The following is a 21,940-nucleotide window of genomic DNA, read 5'->3' on the forward strand; positions in this document are numbered from 1 at the left end:
ATTCTGTAATACTGGTGCGTGCAGTATAATATGTACGATGAGATGAGTCAACAGTGTTCTGGCTATGAGGATACCTTGTCTGGTGAGTCCGGAGCGGGATGATCGGGTGGACACTGACGACTGTACCGAGACGACTGAAGATGTATCTGGAATGGTGCTGTCGGTCATAAACCCTCTACCTTCTCCGTCAGTTTGGACCGACATGGTCGACTGCAAAAAAATTAGAAAAAAAAACATATAATACCAAAATGGTGAGTTTGCTTTGAATGCAAGAAAACGTTGCCTTTTTTTTTTTCTTTTGGTGTGAAGCCTCACTTACAATCGTGCTCTCGTTGTCCTGGTACTCCATCCCACTGCTGGTTTCTGCAAGGAGAACATTTGATTCTTCAACAACAAAATCCTTCACTTTTCAGTCTACTGTCATTTGTTCTGACTTGGAGGGTGAGGGGTGTTGGTACCTTCCTGCTGCTGCATTTTTAACCCTTCCTGAGCCTCAGTGTGAAGGTCCTCCAGGTACTTTGGTCTCGTGGACTCGATGAACACATTCTCTTGGAGCAACAGAGGCGCTGAATTCTCGTTGTCATTTCGCTTTGACTGAGCTTTAAGAAAAGACAAGAGGAGGAGGAGAGATCAATTATGTTCTAATTAGAGAAAAGAAAATACTTTCAGGTTTAATGACCTAAATAAAAAATATTTGCAATAACATGCCATCAACCTGGGACACCATTCAAAACCATTACATGTTGTATGTGAAAAAACCTGAAAAACCTCCTGACATTTATTACAATTGTTGCATTTAATGTCCGCACGGTTTAAAATCTTGTCTGCCCTTAAATCTCGTTTCAATGGAACTTGTAGTTATTTTGGGTAAAATTTGCAGGAAATCTGCTCTCAATTTTTTTTTACCAAACTGTTTTACATGCTCTGCTCATAACTGACAAAACCAGTGTTGTGGGAACTTCTAGTGCAGTACTACAAAAATACCTGCAGGAATGGCCACTTGTTGCATTAGAAACAGTACAAACAGAAGAAAACTAAAGTATAGCCAAAGAAATGGAAGAAATGGTTGAGTTAGCAGAGAAAAACAACAAAAAATTCTAAGCTGGTAAAACAAAAACCCACAAGGACTTTCCATGGTTAAGTTACTTATGAATAAAGCTTCAACCAAAAGCCACCAAAACCGTGGTTAAAAAATAAATAAATAAATAAATATATATATATATCTATATATATATGTACATATATATATATGTATATATATACATATACATATATATACATATATATATATATACATATATATACATATATATATATATACATATATATACATATATATATATATACATATATATACATATATATATATATACATATATATACATATATATATATATATATATATATATATACACATAACGAGGCTAACCCTAAAGATTAGCTAAAACGTTTTTAAAAAAATCTGTAGAACATGGTCAAAAATGTAAAGATGTAAAGGTGAGTAAAAATAATACTGGAAATCCCTTAAAAGTACTTAAAGAGAGTAGAAGTAGGGTAATATTTGACAAAGACCTGGTAGAAAGTGGTAAAAGTGTGTGAAGAGACAACAACAACTTGAGTAGACTTTTGACGAGTACTTCTTCACTGTACCAAGTACTTCACGTCATATGTTTTATTTTCATATATTATATCCTCCATGCCTGGCCTGCAGTATATTCTGTCCTGTATATACTGACAGCGTGATGTAACTCAGTAACTCAGTAATACCTGTGGCACATTACCACACCCATTATTAGCCTAAAAACCTGCTAGGAGATTTTTATGTAACAGTGACAGTTGCTACTTTTAGCGCCTGGAGAACTTGACTGTCTGCAGAGTCACTGTAAGCCTGCGCTGGAATTAGCACCGACAGCCTTGTGCTCAGTAATGGTTGCTAATTTTTTAGCACTGCCTCTGTGGAACAGTGACATGGATTTCCTTATGTCAGGAAATGAAAACCATCAGTGATCAATAGAACAGTTAAAAAAAAAAAAAAAAATTCAAAACAAAGCCACGAACTAGTTACTTGTCAAGACTTGGTTAAACCCATAAAGAAAAAAAACTTTTTTTTTTTAAATGACAGCAGCAACAGCTCATCACGTCAGCCTTTAAACTCACCTTTACCTTTGAAGAGTGTCGGAAAGCAGGTCAAACTGTTCTTGTTATTGTTAGTCAGAAGCACCACCATGATCTCGGTAAAAAAAACAAAAAAAAAAAACAACAACAATGCTATGTTTTTTTCTGAGAATTTCTAAAGATGTGGGGACAAATGGGAGAGAACAAAAACAGCCGCTGAAGCAGAAATCTGGACGTCGTTGTTATTTTGACTCCAGTCATATGTAGAGCAGACGACGACGCTTCAGCCAATGGGCAATCAGAGCTCAGACACTAATCTGCCCCAGCCTAATTCCTGCCATCACCTTCCCCCCCTCCCTCCCTTCTCTGCCCACTGTTGCTCCCTGATTGCGAGCATGCTCGTCTGTGATTGGTCAGCTTGGTGTGGGTCACACATCAAAGTGTGAGCTCACACAGATGTAAACACGACAGAATGCTGTTGTCAGGGATTTGAGGTGGTGACGTCATCACGTGCGGCCGCCTCACCCCAGTGTTCGGCTGTTGACCAACAACACTGCACCACCACAACATGGATTATATACCATGTATATACCAGCTGTGTAAACTGGTTTTTGTAACCTCTCCACAACAGAGAAAAACAAAACGATCAAAATTCTAAGTCGTTCGATTTCATTGGAGTCGAGTGATTTTATTAAGTACATCCAGAGGAGGGCGGGCCTTATTTTGAACTCTAATTTAAACATTAACATTACCATATATTCATGTTTGGATTCAAACACCTGAGGTGCAAAACTTTGTCTCAACTGCATTTTTAAGTGGTGCCACAAGGGGGAGTGAGTGATAAACTGGGGGTTGGTTTTTTTTTTTTTTTTTTTTTTTGGTCTTCTGAAAAACAAGATTAAAAACATCAAGGACAGACCCAGCAGCTCTGCAGCACAGGGCCACACATGTGAACATGTTGTTTCCAGCAGTGAAGAACAACAGTTTTTCTGCAGGAAGAGGAAAGACAACGGAAGAGCCTGGAACCCGGGGAGCAATGACCTAATCTAACATTTATGTTCTGTGGTTGACACAGGGCAGTGTGCCACACGACGACGAGCGGCGAAACGAGCGAGGTTTGATCACTTCCTGGTGTTCTGAGCAGACATGACATGGAATGTGTGACATATGAGCGAATGGAAAACATTCCCATGGTGGTGATCCTGGCGGCAGAATCAGGCGGCAGCAAAAAGAAAAGAAAAGAGCGGCAATGAGCTGCACGTGTTACAGACATTACATAGTAACAAAGAGGACACGGTGTTTGTGCGTGAGTGTTTCTCCATGGCGGCCACACATGAAAACAGAAAGCTTTTGGTGGGGGGTGTGTGTGTGTGTGGGGGGGGGGGGGGAGGGACTGGACTCCACTGGACTCCACCGACCCAGAGTAGTGGGCGGGGCAAAAGTGCAGGTTAATAAAGGTGATTATTACAGTGATTACTGTTACTTCCAGACTATAAGTCGCTACTTTTTTGACACACTTTGAACCCTGCGCTTAAACAATAATGCAGCTAATTTTACAAGCTAACGTTCATATCGCTAGGGCTCAATGACTTTTCTGGTGGGCTACTGTGTGCTACACTAGTAGCGTATGTCCGTCTGTGAATGGCTGTGTGCGTATATGTGCGTGGGTCGCGCGCACGAGAGAGAGAGAACGGTAGCGAAAGTGGAGAGCAGTTGTCGCCCTGTCAAGTTGAAACGTCAGTTCGTTATACCAGAGCTGTTAAAACGCTGTTCATGTTCTGTTGTGCTCGGCGTGGCTGATAATAAAGACCCCAACTTCCCTGTTTCTGTTTACCTCTGCTGCGGACAAGCACGAAGTGAAGGGAGTTAGCCGCGGAGTTAATGTTAGCCGCGGAGCTAATGTTAGCTTCAGCCCTGGAGCAGATCACTAAGTCTCCCTTGTGCATTCCAGCTACGGTCGGGGCGGCGAAGCAAGAAAGAGCTAACGTGTAACTAGCCGTGTTACAGGTACTGTTCGGAAAAAAGCATTTATTTAATTAAAAATGAAAAAAAAAATCTTTCTCTGTAAATATCACATGTTACAACACGGACAGTGCGGCCTTTCTGTGTAAATATCACGTTACAACACGAACAGTGCGGCCTATATATGTACAATTTTTTTCATTTTTTAATTTAGCGGGTGTGGTCTATATTTAGGTGGCCTCAATAGTCCAGAAATTACAGTCGATTTTAATGGTGTCCATATTCATCATATCACAGAAGGACCATCTGTCACCAGGGGCGAGAAACAATAACAGACTGGCACCGATTAAATCTGAAGCCCACACTGTTGTTTACGTCTGGGATTTGGATAAACACGCTCGACCTAACGCACGGTCGACTCATTCTTCAGAGGTGCAACAACAGTGCAGCAAAGCAGAAGATCATGGATGAGCAAACAGCTTTGTTTGGATGAATATGGATTCTCCGACAGCAAACACGGACAGGAATGTTTGGGAAATGTTTTACATGAAACAAATCGTTACCAAATAATAAAAGTTAGTGAAAATGAGAAGAAGAAGAAGAAGCGGTGTGATGTAACCATGGTTACGGCCTGCTTATAAACATTTGGTCGACATTTCTGATGGAAACTCATGATTTCAATCAGTGAACTTGCCTCGGAGGATTTGGACAAAAGTCAGTGGGAGATTAAATTAGAGGCTTTTAATTATTAATCTGCTTCAGCTCAGATTCAAGCAGTACCAAAAAAAAAAAAAAACCCACCAAAACAGCCAGTTCGACCTCAAATCCTCTCTTTATGGCGCAGTAAAAGAAGACAGCAATGTCATGTTGTTTACATCTTAGACAGATATGAAACCAAGGAAGCCGCACATTCGGAATTCGTGTTTTTACCAAAACAGAGTCGTTTTGCTGCCAAACCCTAATATTGAACACACACAAAAACACACACTTTGTGGTGTTTTCTGCTGACGTACGAACGTTTGGATCTAATCAGATAAAACGTATCAGTTTGACAAACTGTGTCTGTCGTCACATGTTGAACTCCCTGCAGACACTGTCCATTCGAATGTTTTCTTACACCCACGATCATTTTATTCATAATTACAACAGGATCTAATTGTATTCATACTTCCAAAATTGAACGACGTGCTGCTGCAAAAAACTGAACTCCTTTGTAACTACAGAAGAAGAAGAAGAAGAAGAAAAAAAAATTCCACAACACACCCAATACACTTAGTAACAATGAGGTCATGAGTCATGAGCCTCTGAAGTGCTGTGTTTGGAAACTGTTGGCTCAGTTCACTGTATACATTAGCTCGTTCTTTCTTTTTGTGTTTTTCTGACCTGTTTTTACTGAAGAAATAAACCCTTCAAATACACCCATAATAAGTGGTGTCCAAACTATTCCATAAAAAAGCTTTTTCAAAACTACCAGCGACATCGCTAACGTGTCCCTGTTGTTTTCTTTTTCTAATATTCCCACCTTAAAAAGCAGAGTTTTCCTTATTTGTCAATTATTAGCCAATCAAACAGTAGCGCTAACGTACAAATATCGACTTTGTTTTCTCCATTACTACTGCTGCAATAACACAGTTTATTTGGACTTGAAGTGAGAGGAGACGGCTGTTTTAAAATAACAAAATCTTCAGAAGTCGTGTTTTGTAAACTGAAGATCAACGAAGTTTGAAAAGGAAACAAAAATACGAACATTTTCAGAATGCAAGTTCGGCGTTCATTTAGTGCAGCGATCCTTTGTTTGACCTTTGAATCCAACCCAGCAAATTTGTCCAAAATACATCAGTCATTTATATTATCATTATACTTATGTCTCTTGCCTGCAATGCTCGCCTTTGCCCAATAGATGGTGTAGAAAAAGCAGGAAGCATTTTAGCATTTTAACCTTTATTCATGACTTCATTTATCGTAGTTTACATCTCTGCTCCTGACCTGGCCTCAACCGCCCCGTCAAATTTTAGGTTCCAGTAGCCGGCGAGTCACAAAATTTGCCCACACCTGGGTTAGCCTGAACCAACTGGTTTGCGAACCGGTAGTTAAAGGATTTAAAGGCTTTATTCTCCTATCCTTATTTAGTATTACATTAGTATTTTTTTGAAATACTCACCAGGTACAGTATCTTATATGACAAACGTAAATGGACATTAGCAGATACTTTGAACGAAGTAAATTGTGAAATATTTCACTGCGGCCCTGTACTAAATGACCCATGGACCGGTACCGGTCCACAGACCAGGAGTTGAGAACCCCTGGATTAGAGAGGACTGACGTCTGACTGGTGTGAAGAACTGACTCACAGACACAGACAGTTCTAACGGACTGGACCCGAGGAGATCATTTCCTCCTGGAACACAGCTTGGATTTCCATAAAAAAACAAAAGTCAAAAAGTCCAAATTCATCAGCACAGCCAGCAGCGAATTAGTGTTTTGCGACTTTCTTGAACTGCCTCATGGGAATCACCCAGATGCAAATATCCCGTACACACCCCTCTTCCCTGCCTTAACTTGCCCCTCTCTCCTCTTTTGCATTGCCACGCTGAGACATTGGCTCCAGCTCTCAGTCTACCAGGTGTCTAAGCCTCTGTAATCAGCACAAACACAACTGAATACACGAGTGTAACAGTGGGAACAGTTACCGACTGTATTTACACTCTCGGCTTTTAATAATTGAAATATTCACGTCACCGACGAAAGGAAAGAGAGGAAGACGGACGACGGGACGGAAGGGAGAAGTGTGTCGTGACACGGACAACGGGTAACAGATACGCCTGCATCATGTGACGGACTCAGCTAAACTGCTTCTCACAGTCGGACAATACGATCTTTCTGAGCCACTAGATTTTACATCAGAAAAATCCCACAGCCCACCACTAAAGAAACTTTAAGTATATGTAATGAAATATAAAGATCTAAATTACATTTACACACATTCACTGAGCCTGTTTATTTGAACACATTACTGACATACTGGCAGGAATTGAAGAAAGACTCAAATATCTTCTCATTTTTTTTAGCCTTTATAGCCATCTGCTGCCACCTGGTGAAAGTTCTCTGTTTACGGCGTCCTGGACCTATGGCGTTTTGTGGTTATGTCTCCGTCTCAAATGAGTTTATCAAGAACGTCTTGTTCTTTTATTCCGCACATCGACAGTTCACACGGGAACTAGCTTTGTTTACATTTGCATTCCATTTCCTGTGTTGCTTTTTTGGGAACTTTTTGCCCTTCATTATGGCTCCAAGGCATAGGTCAGACTCTCCTGATTTTTTTTTATGTCCTAGATTACGATTTTATCACTGATAGCCTACGTGAGTGACTCTGATGTACAGTAGGAACTCTGACATAAGTCAGGGACCCCGCCCCGGTGTTTAATTATTCTGCCTGTCACTGTCACTATTTGCAGTAAATAAAAATAGCTGTCAGACCAGCTGAGTGAAATCATTTTCCATGCTACACCTGACGACCTCCTACGGCAATCACTGCATTAGACAAAAAAAATAAATAAATCATATAAATAATTATTTTTTATAACGGACAAATCTGCAGATGGTTTAAGCTACAAATCAAATCCCATTAAAATCTGTGGAGGAGCCTGAAAAATATTCAGACCTGTTAGCGCCTGTTTAATGTAAGCACAACATCGCTACAGGCTCCTCCAACATGTGATTTAGGACAATAAAACACAGAGCTCAGCATTCTTCTAGCTGAGAGCAGCTAACGCTAATGACAGAGAGGGCGGTTCCAGAAAATGAATGTGGAGACAGATTATAATTGTGAGCCAGTCGAACATCAAACCAGACACACAAAAAAAAAAAAAAAAAAAATCACCGCAGCAGTGACTTCATGTCTGTTTTTCAGGATGAAATGACATGACGGATCACAGCAGTGTGACCTCTGACCTCGTCACCAAACACCAGTTACAGTTCCTTATCACAGCTCCGGTCCAAGTTCAGGTCACTGTGTTCTCAAAGATGAAACCGTTTGCTGCACGGCAGGTAAAACCAACAACGTTATCTCCACACCGTTGAACAAAGTGGCTCCAAATTCCAAAACTAAAATTTTTATTTACCTCGAAAAGTCACAACGGGTGGAACTTTCCGTGCACATATTTATCAGTCTTCCGTGATAACAGCTGGTGAGAAACCACGCTGATGGATCTGCATATCTTGACAATGAAGCAATGTGTGAGTTCACGAATTGAAACGGCAATAAAATTGCTTCGGGCTGTTCTGTGCTGCGACAAAGACGCGAGAGGACGCAAGGAATAAGGGTAACTCGATGAAATGAAACTCGAGCGCAATATTCATTCAGATGGGACCAGAGGGCGAACTGGCACTTGGTGAACGTCTTCTACCGTTTGACTGATCATCTGATCTCCTCTGACGTTTGGGTGTGGTGAACTCTTACTAAAACGAATCCCATCAAGTGTCCACCAACAACAAGAGACATCTGTACAGAAGTTCTGAACCAGTTGAAACCACAATCGGAGGGAAAAAAACAAACAAAAAACAATAAAACATTTAAACTATCCTGGAGTATGTTTTGTTTATTCAATAATATTGTAATATATTTAATATCTGAATATTGTTCTGTCAGCCTATGAGTTTTGGGAGAAAATTTGTTCACGTTAGCATTAGCATTAGCAGAAGCAAAATGCTAGCACTGCACAAGAGATTAGCACCAAACGCCTTAAAAATCACAAGCAAAAGCGTTTTATATTATATTAAATACTAAATATTTATATTAAATACTGTATGACAAAACCTGTGGTCACCTTAAAAATCACAAGCAAAAGCGTTTTGATCATTTAAGTTTGTTACAGAACTTTTCCCACAATTTAACAAAAGTGTTTTTAATCGTCTCCTTTGAATATAAAAAAAAGTATTTATATTAAATACTGTAAGACAAAACCTGTGGTCGAAAGGCACGGCATGAGTTTTATTATTTTACAAAACGTTACCAGCGTTTACTGATTGGACACTGAAGTAAAACACGTTGTTAGGGCTGAGTCACAAGCAGCTAAAAATACACGTAACCCTCAGATCACATGACTCGTCAGCCAGCTGGGATTTGCATGTTAACCAAGAAAACCACAGCGATACGTACTGTACAAGAGAAATGTTTTCAGAAAGTCGACATAAATTAACGGTTCTATGATGTTATACCACAGGTCATAAAAACATACAATACAACATACGTTTTTATAGCTACATTTACATGAACGTGCGATAAGATTTGTTCTAAGACTGACCTGAATATTCAAATATTCCCGCTACGCATTTGATGTGACAATCGTTAACGTTAATTAAGTTAACTCATGAAAGCTAACAAAACGACCAGCGTAAACAAGTGCTTTGCACAAAGAGCTCCTGTAAGTAGCTGTGTAATGATGAGTAAGCCTGTAATGAGGCGCTTCATTACTTCCTGCCAGCAAAATACGTGGCGCCAATTTATTGTTGCCTTGTCATCACAACAAGGCAACAACACAGACGTCCTGAACCTGAAACGACGACTGCAACTCACCAACCTGTGATCTTAGTTTTTAGGAAAACTAGCAACTACTTCAGAGAAAAATGACACACGTGATCTGATGCTGACGTGTACATCAAACACACACACACACACACACACACACACACAAAGGCCTCCCTGTTTCTTACTTCTTCAGAGCAGAATCTTTGTGAAGCTCAGGAATGTGAGGAATCTTTCGGGGAGTGTTCGTGTGAACAGGTGACCTTCACCGCTCCGGCTCTGGATGACCTCATCAGTCTTCCCATCTCCCGACTCCCACCGTTCATAAACAGAGACATTATTCACACACAGGTAGAACGCGGTGTGAGAGGACACCGTCAAGAGTTTAGTGACTGCAGCGTGAATCAATTCACGTTTGCAGACTTTTCACGGCAGCCGTGTGAGGTGTTAGTCACTGACTGTTGATGAAACAATGTACAGTGATCAGGGGCAACACAGAGAGAGGTCAGAAACTGGACTGATCAATGTGAAGAACTGAACTGGGTCAACGTCACCTCAACATTATATCAACATCACATCAACATTATCTCAACAGCAACTCAACATTATCTCAACATTATCCCAACATCACATCAACATTATCTCAACAGCAACTCAACATTATCTCAACATTATCTCAATATTAGCTCAACATTATCCCAACATTATCCCAACATTATCCCAACATTATCCCAACATCAACTCAACATTATCTCAATATCAAAATTATCTCAATATTAGCTCAACATTATCCCAACATTATCCCAACATTATCCCAACATTATCCCAACATCAACTCAACATTATCTCAACATTATCTCAATATTATCGCAACAAATCTCGACATTATCTCAACATTATCTCAACATCACCCCAACATTATCTCAACATTATCTCAATATTTTCTCAACATTATCTCGAAGTTATCTCGAAGTTATCTCAACATCATCTCAACATTATCTCAACATCACATCAACATTACCACAACATTATAGACGGGTTGATGAAGCCTCAATTCCCCACACCTCACACATTTAACACATATATGTAGCCTGTACTGATTTATATATATATATACTAATTCATATTATTAATTAAAGTCAGCTTTTGATTTTAAAATTTACAAAGGAAATGTTTATTTACACACCTTTATTGGGTGGAAAAATCCCAATAAAAAAACTAAATAACTTAAAACCACCATCACATTTTTTTTTATCTGCAGCACCCCCTAGTGGCACCTTGCACAACCCCAGTGAATCCCTGGTTCTGATGATTTAGCGACAGAACCCAGAACAAAACTCATCAACCGTGTGGTCATCTGAACAAAAGAACTGACCACAGGTCAGGGGTTGTCCAAGGCTACCAGGTTCTTCTTCATTAATGGATGCTGGTCATCGACGATGCACCAGGGCAGCGTTCAGAGCTAATGTTATTATTGTTTTCTGCTCATATAAATACAAGTCATTTACAGCAAAGACAGGAAATTGCTACCAAGGTTATTGTTGGCAATAAATGTAATTACAAACTTAACTACGTTTTTTTTTTTTTTTTAATTTTGTTTGCAGCTGCAGCGGTCAACGCCCTGGATAAGGCATGAACTGAACTTTTGTTTTCATGACCTCACTGTGATCTGTCCAGCTCTGTACAGAGGTCTCACACACACACACACACACACACACACACACACACACACACACACACACACACACACACACACACATACACACACGGGCCCCCTGTCTCTCACCTTGTTTGTGCAATGAGGAACAATGTGATCGGGATGGCGGGTGTGGGGGGGCGGGGCGTGCCTCCTTTGCCGGGCCCCCCCGCCCCCCCCCCCCACTCCGCCCACTGTTCCTCCGCTCAGTGTACAGTCCTGAACTGGCTCGGTGCAGGAAGCCTCTTTGGCAACACCACAAATCATCATCAGCGACTTCGGTCTCAGGTTTTTCCGTTTTACGACCAAGTGAGTTGCACTGGTCGGCGTCGGCTGAGCTCCTTCTATAATCACACGGGCTGGAGTTTACAGTTGCGAATTTGTGGAAAAGAATCTTGTCATTTTAAAGCAGGGGAGTCAAACATACGGCCCGTGGGCAAAAACTGGCCCGCAGAGGTGTTCAATCCGGCCCGTTTGAACACTTCATGTTCAGGATATTTTTTGTAAAATTATATTTCGTTGAATATGAAGAAGTAATAACATTTTTTGTAAAATTATATTTCGTTGAACATGAAGAATTAATTATTAATAATAAAAATCTAATATACTTGGCATGAGAACAAAGTTGTTATTTATAGTGAAGTTATGTTATGATTGTACTGGTCCGGTCCACTTGACATCAAACCAGGTTGGTTCTGGACACCGCAGTTTTAAAGGCTGAGAAATTCTTCAGACAAACAACATGTGTTCTCTTTCAACTGGGAATCGATTTCCTGACTGCGATTCAGGTGTTTTAATACCGTTGACATTAGTGAATTATAAAAAAAACTACTAGAATAAATATGTGACTTCTTGACTATTTAAGCCAAAATATTTAAAAGAAAATAAGGACTTGACCCGAGGGCAGAAACCACTGCTAAATTAGCACGACTTCAAAGCCCCGAGGCAACAGACTAGTGACAATTTCATCAAAATGACCTCAAGCATGAAATCAAATCATTTTTGACATCGAGCCATGGGCCAAATGTGAGGAGTTGGTGGGACAGAAGTGGTCCCCGGGCCTGGAGTTTGCCACCCCTGACATCCAGCCTGTGTGATGGTTCACTGTAACCAAATCAACTTTAAAAAAACGTCTCCTCGTTGTAACTGTGAGACTAAAATTTCGCCCGAAGAAAAACAGCAGCGTCAAAGGATTTGTTGCGTTGCCTGATGAGGGAGGTTTGCTCCGATCTGACCTCGGCAGAGGAGAAACTTCTTATCTCTCCTCACAGTTTACTTTCGCTTACATAACCCTCGGTTCCACGCCGCCTGGCTCATCTGTCACCATCTAAAAGTCTGTTTGGACATTAGCCTACGCTGTTTGACTGTGGAACGTAATGGGCTTGAATGTTATGGAAACCACCACCCCCCCCACCTCCAGCTCAACTACCACAAAAAAAGGGCCAACAAAAGAAGCAGGCGGCGCCCCCTCCCTCCTGTACAGCAATTAGCCCCGACTGCCCCAGCACCGTCAGACAAACGCCCCCCCCTGCTGGTGCCTTTGTGTATAAGCGTGGAGTCAGTTCAGTGAAAACAGGCTTTCACTTGTCGTTTCTGTTTGGCTCTGTCTAGGTTTCAAAAATCAGGACATAAAACTGGTAAAAGTTTGTGCTCAGAGTTTGAACTCGCAAGAAAAAAAAAAAATAGACGCAGACGAAGAAACGACGTGCAGGCTAGGACAAGACCGGACCAAGTCGAGTCGAGTCGAGTCGAGTCGAGCTGTGGGAAAAGTCGTAGCGTCGCCCCTGTGTGAACGCTCTCTCACGTCGCCGCTGTGTGTGTGTGTGTGTGTATGTGTGTGTTGTTGACTGAGTGGGTGTATGTGTGCCATCTGGGGTGAGTGACACCTTCCTGCTCATGTACGCCCCCTGTGGACTGCAGCCACGGTGCAGCACCTGTGTCGTGTGTGTAACCTGTGATGGTATCACAGAACAGGACAGACAGAGATTTTTCTTTTTCTTTTTCTTTTTTTTTTCACAGTCAAACAAAGCGAGTTGAAGGGTCAGAAGAAGAGTTCGTTCAAACAGGTCTGTGGTGAACAAACACACATGGCCGGAGGGCGAGGAGAACCAGCAGGAAAATCCTTTCTTTTCCAGCAGTTCTTTTTTTTTATTTTTTTTAAAGTCAATCTTACGCAATTGTTTCCTGACTATTGTGTAACAAACAGCTTAATTACAGGACAGCAGCAAAATAAATGTCTCGGTCTGGTTCCTGAAGACACAACTAACAACTGAAGACAATGTTTTTACTGTGACATTACACCATGAAGGCTGGAACAACAGGTTATTATCTGATTTTGAATTTTACTACTTAGCCATTTTGGCAACATACCAGTATAAACTCAAACTTCCTTCCATTTAACAAATTTAATAATTATTATTAAAAATGTATTGGTTATTTTATTTTTTATTTTTTTAATTCACCATTTATTTCCTCATGTAGCTCTTAAATCTTTTTTCTTTACTTTTTTTATTTTTGCACAGATAAGTGAGATTCAGGGATCAGGGGTCGGGGTCAGAGGTCACGGGTCAAGAGAGTTCACTATTTGCATAAAAGAAAATACAGCAACACACACACACACACACACACACTGAGTAAATCACATTCACAGCAGCAGGGAAATTTCCAGAGGCCGACACCTGACTCACAAACGCAAACAGGCACAATGACAGTCGCACACACACAGTCGCACACACACAGTCACACACACACAGTCACACACACACACACTCATTCTCTCCCTGCTGTGTCCTCATGCGTTCTCACTGGGACTTGAACCAGAGACCGTGTTTATGAAGACAGTATTGAAGCACTGACGTGCAGCTCGTTGGTCCTCACCTTGGCTGTTCCCATGATGGTGTGTGTGTCTCCCTGACTTCTGTCCTCCCTTGTGTCCACCTTGCGTCCCAGCTGAGGGTCCCTCCAAGGCCAGGTCAAGTGCAGGACCCAGACCCAGATTTCGCCCATTCCTGCCCTGATCTTTGCCCTTCTTGCCCTTCAGCCAGCCCAGCGCCCGGCCCAGAGAGTGACTGCGCTTCTTGTGGCCTCTTTTGCTGTGTTTCTCCTGGGCAAAGATCTGAACCACGTCCTGGGGAAGTAACTCCCCAAAACCCAGGGAGTCACGGTTAGACATGACACCTCGAGCTGGAGCTTCGGCCTGGAAGAGAAACACAGCGGGAGAGGAAACAGAACAGAGGTCCAGCGTTAGACACACGACAACAGACGGAACCAGAACCACAGGGAACAAAAACAGAACCGAATAATGAACTGTCAGACTGTCTCTAACCCCCGGGTCGAGGACCAGGACCGGCCTTTGGGTCATCAGTGTTTCCCAACCTCTTTTTAACCACGGCTCACCACTGTTTAGTTGAAGACAACACTCACATACCGCCAGGAATTGAAGAAAGACACTCACCAAGATCTTCTTCAACAGCTCTGATTATCTTTTTTTTTAAATATATTTTTCATAGCCACCTGCTGCCACCTAGCAGAAGAGGAGCTAATTGTTCTGCCTTTCATGTGTTGACGAGCAAAGAAAAATTATATGCAATGAATAATTAATCATTTTCAGCCAAATTAAGTGAAATTGGATAATTTTCCACGGCTCAGCGGTTGAGAATCACTGATTTATTAATGGGGCCACACTTGGATTTCATTAAAATAAAAGTCTGTATTGTATTTTATTTTGAAAAGCTAGCACTTCCCTCTGCTTCTATTTTCAGGATTTGACCTGTTTTTTATGCAACAATAATTATATATGATTTAATTAAACTTTGTTGTGTTTTTTATAACGTCCGCTCACACACCCACACACACACACCCACACACACACACACCTCTGCTGCTTGACAGGAAGTAAAAATTTGTCCTGCATAAAACCAGTTGTGGACCATTTACTCCACAGTGATTGGCTACTGAACAAAGTCTATTTTAAGTCAAAGAGTTGAACCTCCAGACTTTGGGACCACCAGGACTGTATCCGATTACATTCCAGAGTTCCCGCTCCTCACGCTTTCCCACCACTGCTGTCAGACACTGATTCTTCCTCCAATGAACACAAAAGCCACAGGGATCAACATGATGGATTAGTTTTGTCAAACAGGTTTCAAGTCCCAGCAAAGTCACTTTTAAAAAGAAGATTATATGTGTTGAACTGGCCCTACAACATGTACAGTGCTTTAGGGAGCGTATGGCAGTGAGCTAAAGTGTAAAAAAATAAAAAATAAAAAAAATAAAAAAATAAAACCAGGGAACCTGTGATTCACTGAAAGCTGATAATTGCAGCCTCAGTTGCCACGGTCTGATAATTACGACCCACCTGACACGTCATACGAGGCCATACGCGGGTCAGTGTCTGTGACTGTTCGTCACTCGGCCCACACACACACAGACCCCAACACCCCCCCCCAACCCGTCTCTACCCTCAACTTCACGGTTCTGCAAAGGAAGAACTGGCACCGCTCCCTTCATTCCTCACCGTGGAGTCATAACTCACAAAGCCGCACCCGTGCACGCACACACACACACACACACACACACGGAAGAGCAGCAGGGAGGAAGAAGAAGAAGAAAAAAAAATAAACAGTCGTTGGTGTCGTCCGTGGTTTTTTACAACAGGTCTCTGCTTCATGTTCATGCCTTTTTTCTTCTTCTTTTTTTTTTTTTAAACTTCTTACAGCGATGAGCTCATCTCACCCCCCTCTCACCCCCCCTCCCTCCACTTTACTCGACTCCTTCACTTTGAGCCTTTGGATTTTTTTCCTGCCATTTTCACTAAGCCTCATCCAGCTGCGCTCTTTATTAGATACTTCTCCTGAACTCCCTGCAGATAAAAGCAGCGGCAGGTTGTGAAGATGACAGCAGTCGGAGAATGTAAACAAGCAGATGGAGGGAAGGCAGCACTCAGTGTACGTGGAGGTGACAGAATTATAGACACCTCACATGACACGCCGTCTACAGAAGTCGTTAGCCCACTGACTAATCGTTTTTTTTTATTTTAATCTTAAGGGCTTTTATAACGTCGTCGTTCGACTCCCACTGATGCTGTGCCAGTGGAGCGCTGCGACACATACATGTTGGAAATGAGTCACGGCTTCAACTCCTGAAACGTTTAATAATATCTCGACACCATGTCCTGAGGTGACGCTTCACTGGTTAATTACACTGTGTGAAAAGAAAAGTGAATTCTGATTAATTCGGTTTTGAATTATGAATTCAAGTCAAACAGTGAAATAAAAAGGTCAAAATAATTAATTTTTTTTTTTTACTTTTATAAAAGCAATTTCAAAAAATTGTCAGGGTTATATTTGGTCTATTTTTTAGCTACAGTAGGAGAACATGGAGTTGAGTTTTCTCCATGAGCTTTTGAGATTCATTAATTTTATTATTATTAATTGTATTAATTAATTTAATTTGAGTTTAATCCATTCCACAATCGATTGCATTTTGCCCCTTAAAAAATAACTAAAACCAATTCATTCATTCTAACCCCACAGAAATATACTATTACTTTTTAAATATAATAACTAAAAAACATGGATATAAACAAATACTGTATATTGATAATATAAAATAATAATAATTAATAATTTTAAAAAAATTATATTATTGTTATAAAAATTGGTAAAATACCCAAACGCACCTCGTGCGACTTCAGTATGAAAACGTCGTAACTATCTGGCAGTTTGCGCCTGTTATCAAGCTGCTCTTCTGCTCCTCATTTTGTGCTAACCTTAACTAGCACGTAACTGGTTAGCGCAGGAAAACCAACAGTTTATTTTGAGATTTATCATTCAGTGGAAACATACAGAGCTGAAAACGAAGTTGGTCAATAATTTCCTTATGCTAAACAAATGCACTAATTATTGAATAATTAATGAGTAACAAAGTACATTGTACATTGTATTTTGTAAGCTAATGCTAATATGTAAGCTAATGCTAATAACGACAAGTAGTCGTCTGAAGAAAAAAACCAAAACAAAAAACAAATTAAACACTACAATTATCATGTTTATTATTTATCCACAAACACACTCTCTCTCTCTCTCTCACTCTCTCTCTCTCTCTGACATCGACTCCGAGCTCATGATCCGATGAACAGTTTCTGTTCATCGTGTTAGAAATGTAAAAACAAACAGAGTTCATGACAAACCATCTGAGGCTCAGTGATAAAGAATAAAACGGTGAATGTTTCAGGTTCACAAAACTCTTCCTGTTATGACTTCACTTCATTCCCAGGAGAAACATTTGCCTCAATGGCACTAACCTTAAAACTGCTCAGCGTGAACAGTACCAGAGACTAATCTGTAACTCTGGTGCAAACTGATAAAAAAAAAAAAAACACCTTAATGGTAAAAGACAATAAACAAATCACACATTTGTGTTTTTTTTTTTTTTAAATGAATGTGAATTAGCTTGTTTTTTCCACCTCCTGCTGTGAGTCGAAGTGAAAGGCCAATAACAAGCACGAGCGGCTCATCTCCAGGCCCCACCCCCCGTTCTGAGCCCCGTGGTTTTCCTGCTCCAAATTACAGTCATTTGGCTGTGACTAAGATCCATGCATCTGTGCCGACCTCAGTCAACCTATATTCAGACACCTCAGCCGAGGAAGAGTGGGTGGGTGGGGGGGTGAAGGGGGGTCTCTCCGTTCATCTGTGGGCCTCAGGTTGTGAGGGAGGGTCTTCCAGAAAGTACCAGAGGTAAAAGTGAACCAGTGATCGTGACCAGCAGGGACAGAAGACGAACCAGAACACAGGCATCTCTACTGGCTACAGCTGCCACTAATCAGACCCCTGTGGCCGGTGGAGAGTACTACAGCAACCACTGGTTTTAATTGTGGGCTGCGGTCTAGGACCACCCAACGTTGGCAGTGTCATCTGGTCGTAAGACGTCGAGTCGCAAACCCTTACTTTTGCGACTCAAAAAGACCTGCAATTTTTCCAGTCGGCACGATGTGAAAGACGCAGCGGCGCGTCCTTTACCTTGTTCCCAGTTTTATTAGCACGTTGTATTTGACTAAAGTAAAGTGTTTCAATCCATCCTTCTGTAAACATCCCTCAGAGGGAAAACAAACGTCTCGTTTCCACAGCAACTACAGCCACGGTTTGATCACAAAGCCGCGGCACTTCAACTCTCACCAAAGTAAGACGCTAACAAACAAACCGCAGACGCAAGGAGCGATTTGGAAAAAAAAAAACGGACCGTTGGAGTTCCTCTGTTCGACTGAAGACGTTCCGCCGTCTCAATCTGAGGTCGAGTTCTGTCCTGACGCAACAGGAATGTGTTCCAACTCGCTGTTTAATTGTCCTCAACACAGGACGTCCAAATTGGACAGGAAGTGTCGCGTTAAAATAACAAACGTCAACAGGAAGTGTCGCGTTAAAATAACAAACGCCAACGAATAGAGAGAGAGATAGAGAGAGATAGAGAGTCAATATCAGGCGTTCCAGGTCGATAATCTTACGCTGACAACTGTGCGTCGGTGTCAGCGTTAAGTAAACTGTGGCTGATAATCGTTTCGTCTGAATATGAGGAAACTGATGTGTGTCTGTGCACAGCAGTAATTCTCAAACAGTGGGGCGGGTCCCACTTAGCGGGCGCGGCGAGATGCCCAGGCGTTACCAATGGAATATGGCCCACTGGACATCAGTGTGAATGATAACAAGCGTCCAGTCACTAGGTGGCAGCAACTCATATAGTGGTTTGTACAGATTAAAATATACACGTTCTCAGGTTCTCAATAGTATCTTAATTTGCGGGGGTGTGGGTCGGGGGACATTTCTGTCCCTAAGGGGGGGCATGACAGGAAAAATAATTGAGAACCACTGGTGTACAGGAAGTGCGTTCATCGATAATGGGCCTCTGAGAGGAGGAGGAACGTCAGGGAACACTGTGGGTTCCAGCAGGTCAACAAAGGGAAAGCTCTGACACCTGTCTCGCCTGAAGCAACAGAGTGGATTTTACTGTTTGGTTTGTCTGATGCTTTACTTACAAAAAACCTCGTTCAAATTCGCAAAGAAAATCTCTTAATTACAAAAAAAAGAAAGAAAGAAAAATAGAAGAGTTTTTACCCTTACATGTTTTGTTGTTATTCTTTCAAAGCCTTCGATTCCGACAGTGTTGCGACTTTATTAAAAAATAATTCTTTGAAAGCGTTGTCCAAGCAGCTGTTGTTCTAAATGTTGTTTGCTCTGTGGCTCAGATCTCCTCGGGCTGATCCCAGACTGATATGGTAAATAATGTGAAAAAACAAAGGTTTTTTCTCACGAGGTATGAGAAAAAAAACCTACATTTGGAGGCTACTCAAGGTCAACGCTAAAGAAAGAAAATGGCCTCGGGGGAAAAGAATTTCCAGGGGGAGTCAGCAAGTGACAATAATTCTCATCATTCCAGGTTTAATCAGCTGTAAACCGGGTCATTTAGACCATTTTAGACGTGATAAACAGCGGAGTGACAAACCCAAGGACTCGATCTCAAAGAGGCCACGTCTCTGTTATCTCTGTCGTCTGTCCTTCAGAAGGACTGAAGACTTTCTGTGAATACCACAGATATTCTGAGTCCTCGTCTGAAGGAGTCACTGAACTAAATCTAAAAAGAGTATTTGTACTTTTCTTATCGTTTTTGCCAGTTGAACAAGCAGCGACCTTAGTGGCCTTTACTACGACTTCAAAGGAAGGAGCTAACGATGCGTCCTGAAGCTGTTACAAATCGATACAAATTCGATGCGTTATCCGGCCTTTACTACGACTTCAAAGGAAGGACCTAACGATGCGTCCTGAATCTGTTATAAATCGATACAAATGTTTGACAATTCACATCAGTTAAAATAAAAAAATAGATCGCTGGTCATACCATGACACTACACACTCTACTACAGTAGGTGGCGGTATACACCTAAAAACCTAAAAATGCTGGTTTTTCTTAAACCAAAATGTCAGGTCCCTACGTAGCCGAAGCCAGTGGTCCTTGGTAAACTTCTTTGTACCAAGGACCGGTCGACCGGTATCAGCCGTTACTGTGAACCGGTAATAGGTCGCCATTGTTAAAGAATCATTAAATTTTCAAAATAAAACACCTTTCAGACTTTCTTCTGTTAGTATCAGAGTCTGAATGACCTTTGACCTGTTATTTTGAAACATTGACAGATTAAATTAGTAAAACTGAAGTACATTTTTTCACTGTGTCCGACTGTGAACCGGTACCAACTGACCCACGGACCAGCACCGGTCCTCGGACTGGGGGTTGGGAACCTCCCGGCCTAAGTGACATTCAGGTGTTTGTGCCGACTGTGTTCAAACCAATATTTTTTTTTCTCAGTGAAATTCATTAAAAAAACTCAAAACATTAGACATGAAGCAAACTAAGAAATAGTAAATGATTGTAGTAGGACGAGTCGACGAGTCACAACAACCAAACAGGAAGTGCCTCATTTTAAAGTATAAGAGTCAAGTTATGTGGTCGACAAAGTGAAGCTGCTTGTCCTGTCACGTCCCATTAGTTGTTGATGTTTCATTCCACTGGGATGGAACCCAGGAGGCGGGTTACAAAGCAACAGGAATTGGAATTCGAGAAATATTATTGTGAATATTGTGAATTACCGTAGTGTACACAGTCCAGTAAATACTACAGTAGTATACACTACTGTACTGCACTGTATGGATAAAGTTTTATTTTTTTTGGACAAACAAACATGCTAAGCTCCGGCGGGCCACATAAAATGATGAAGCGGGCCGGATTTAGTCCACGGGCCCCGAGTTTGACAAACGTGTTCTAAAAGATCTGCGTTCACGCCTCGGTGAACTTCAAGAAATTGTCTGACTGTGACGTTTGTTGCCGAAAAAAAAAAATGCAGATAAGAACGCAGAGCAGTGGGGGGCGCTGCAGGGCCTCTCCGGCTTTGGCAGCAGTGTCAGAGTTGACTCCACCACCTTCAGGAGGTTGAGGGTGAAGCTCAGAGGGCGTGGCGGTGATACACCAGCAGCCACCTTTGTTTGAATTAGGACTGGCTCCGTTCAAGCACAGGCTCAGTCACATGGTCGGGCCTCGCTGTCAGGGCGCAGACGCTCAGAGCGGCAAATGTTCCGTACTACAGCGACTACGGGAGCGGTTTTTTTTTTTCATCCTTTCGTACAGTACGATCAACAGTAACCACCAGTTTGATGCTCTCTACCAGAGCAGCGACTGTTCAGCGCGGTATCAAACTGGTGTTTCTGCACAGCACAGCACCTGAGGCATCAATCAGGGCGTTGGCCGTCCTGTCTGGGCGTTTTTTTTAACAAAGAAGAGAACTGGGACTCACAGACTTAGGCAACCGTGTCTGGGCTAGAACTCACTCAGGTGTAAAGTCTTAGTCTGAAGACATTTTTTTTTTTTTTTTAATGTTTGTTAAAACAGACTAAAAATGACATTTCCTGTTATTGGAGACCAGTAGGAGGCACTGTGACAGCCTCACTCTGCCCCGTCAGAGTGTACGTATGTGGAGACACAGGAGGTAGAGGACGGCCAGAATTTTCCTGCACTTTGGTTTGAAATCAATCTGTCAGTGTAAACAAACAGGCAGTTTCTATGTGGTCCTTTTGTTTCACAACGAAGAGGAAATCGTTCCA

At 41.7% G+C, this 21,940-nt stretch overlaps 1 protein-coding gene and 1 long non-coding RNA gene across 2 annotated transcripts in view; both read right to left on the reverse strand.

Annotated features, from left to right (window-relative positions):
• LOC103391107 (uncharacterized protein KIAA1522) overlaps window positions 1-21,940 on the reverse strand; it is a 33,444-nt gene that overhangs the window by 6,557 nt on the left and 4,947 nt on the right. Inside the window, exons 2-5 of the mRNA XM_025059834.1 lie at window positions 14,175-14,493; window positions 459-599; window positions 320-363; window positions 53-210 (exon numbers count right to left, since the gene is read on the reverse strand). Of these exons, the coding sequence (XP_024915602.1) occupies window positions 53-210; window positions 320-363; window positions 459-599; window positions 14,175-14,469 (638 nt within the window). The 5' untranslated portion in view covers window positions 14,470-14,493. The remainder of the gene's footprint in view (window positions 1-52; window positions 211-319; window positions 364-458; window positions 600-14,174; window positions 14,494-21,940) is intronic.
• On the reverse strand, window positions 4,279-10,352 carry LOC112487699 (uncharacterized). Its single transcript, XR_003051027.1, has 2 exons — window positions 9,041-10,352; window positions 4,279-8,893 (listed from the first exon to the last, which is right to left on the reverse strand). It is a non-coding gene; the product is annotated as an uncharacterized LOC112487699 (long non-coding RNA).

This window comes from Cynoglossus semilaevis, chromosome 1 (genome assembly GCF_000523025.1).
Source record: "Cynoglossus semilaevis isolate Cse_v1.0 chromosome 1, Cse_v1.0, whole genome shotgun sequence".
NCBI lineage: Eukaryota > Metazoa > Chordata > Actinopteri > Pleuronectiformes > Cynoglossidae > Cynoglossus > Cynoglossus semilaevis.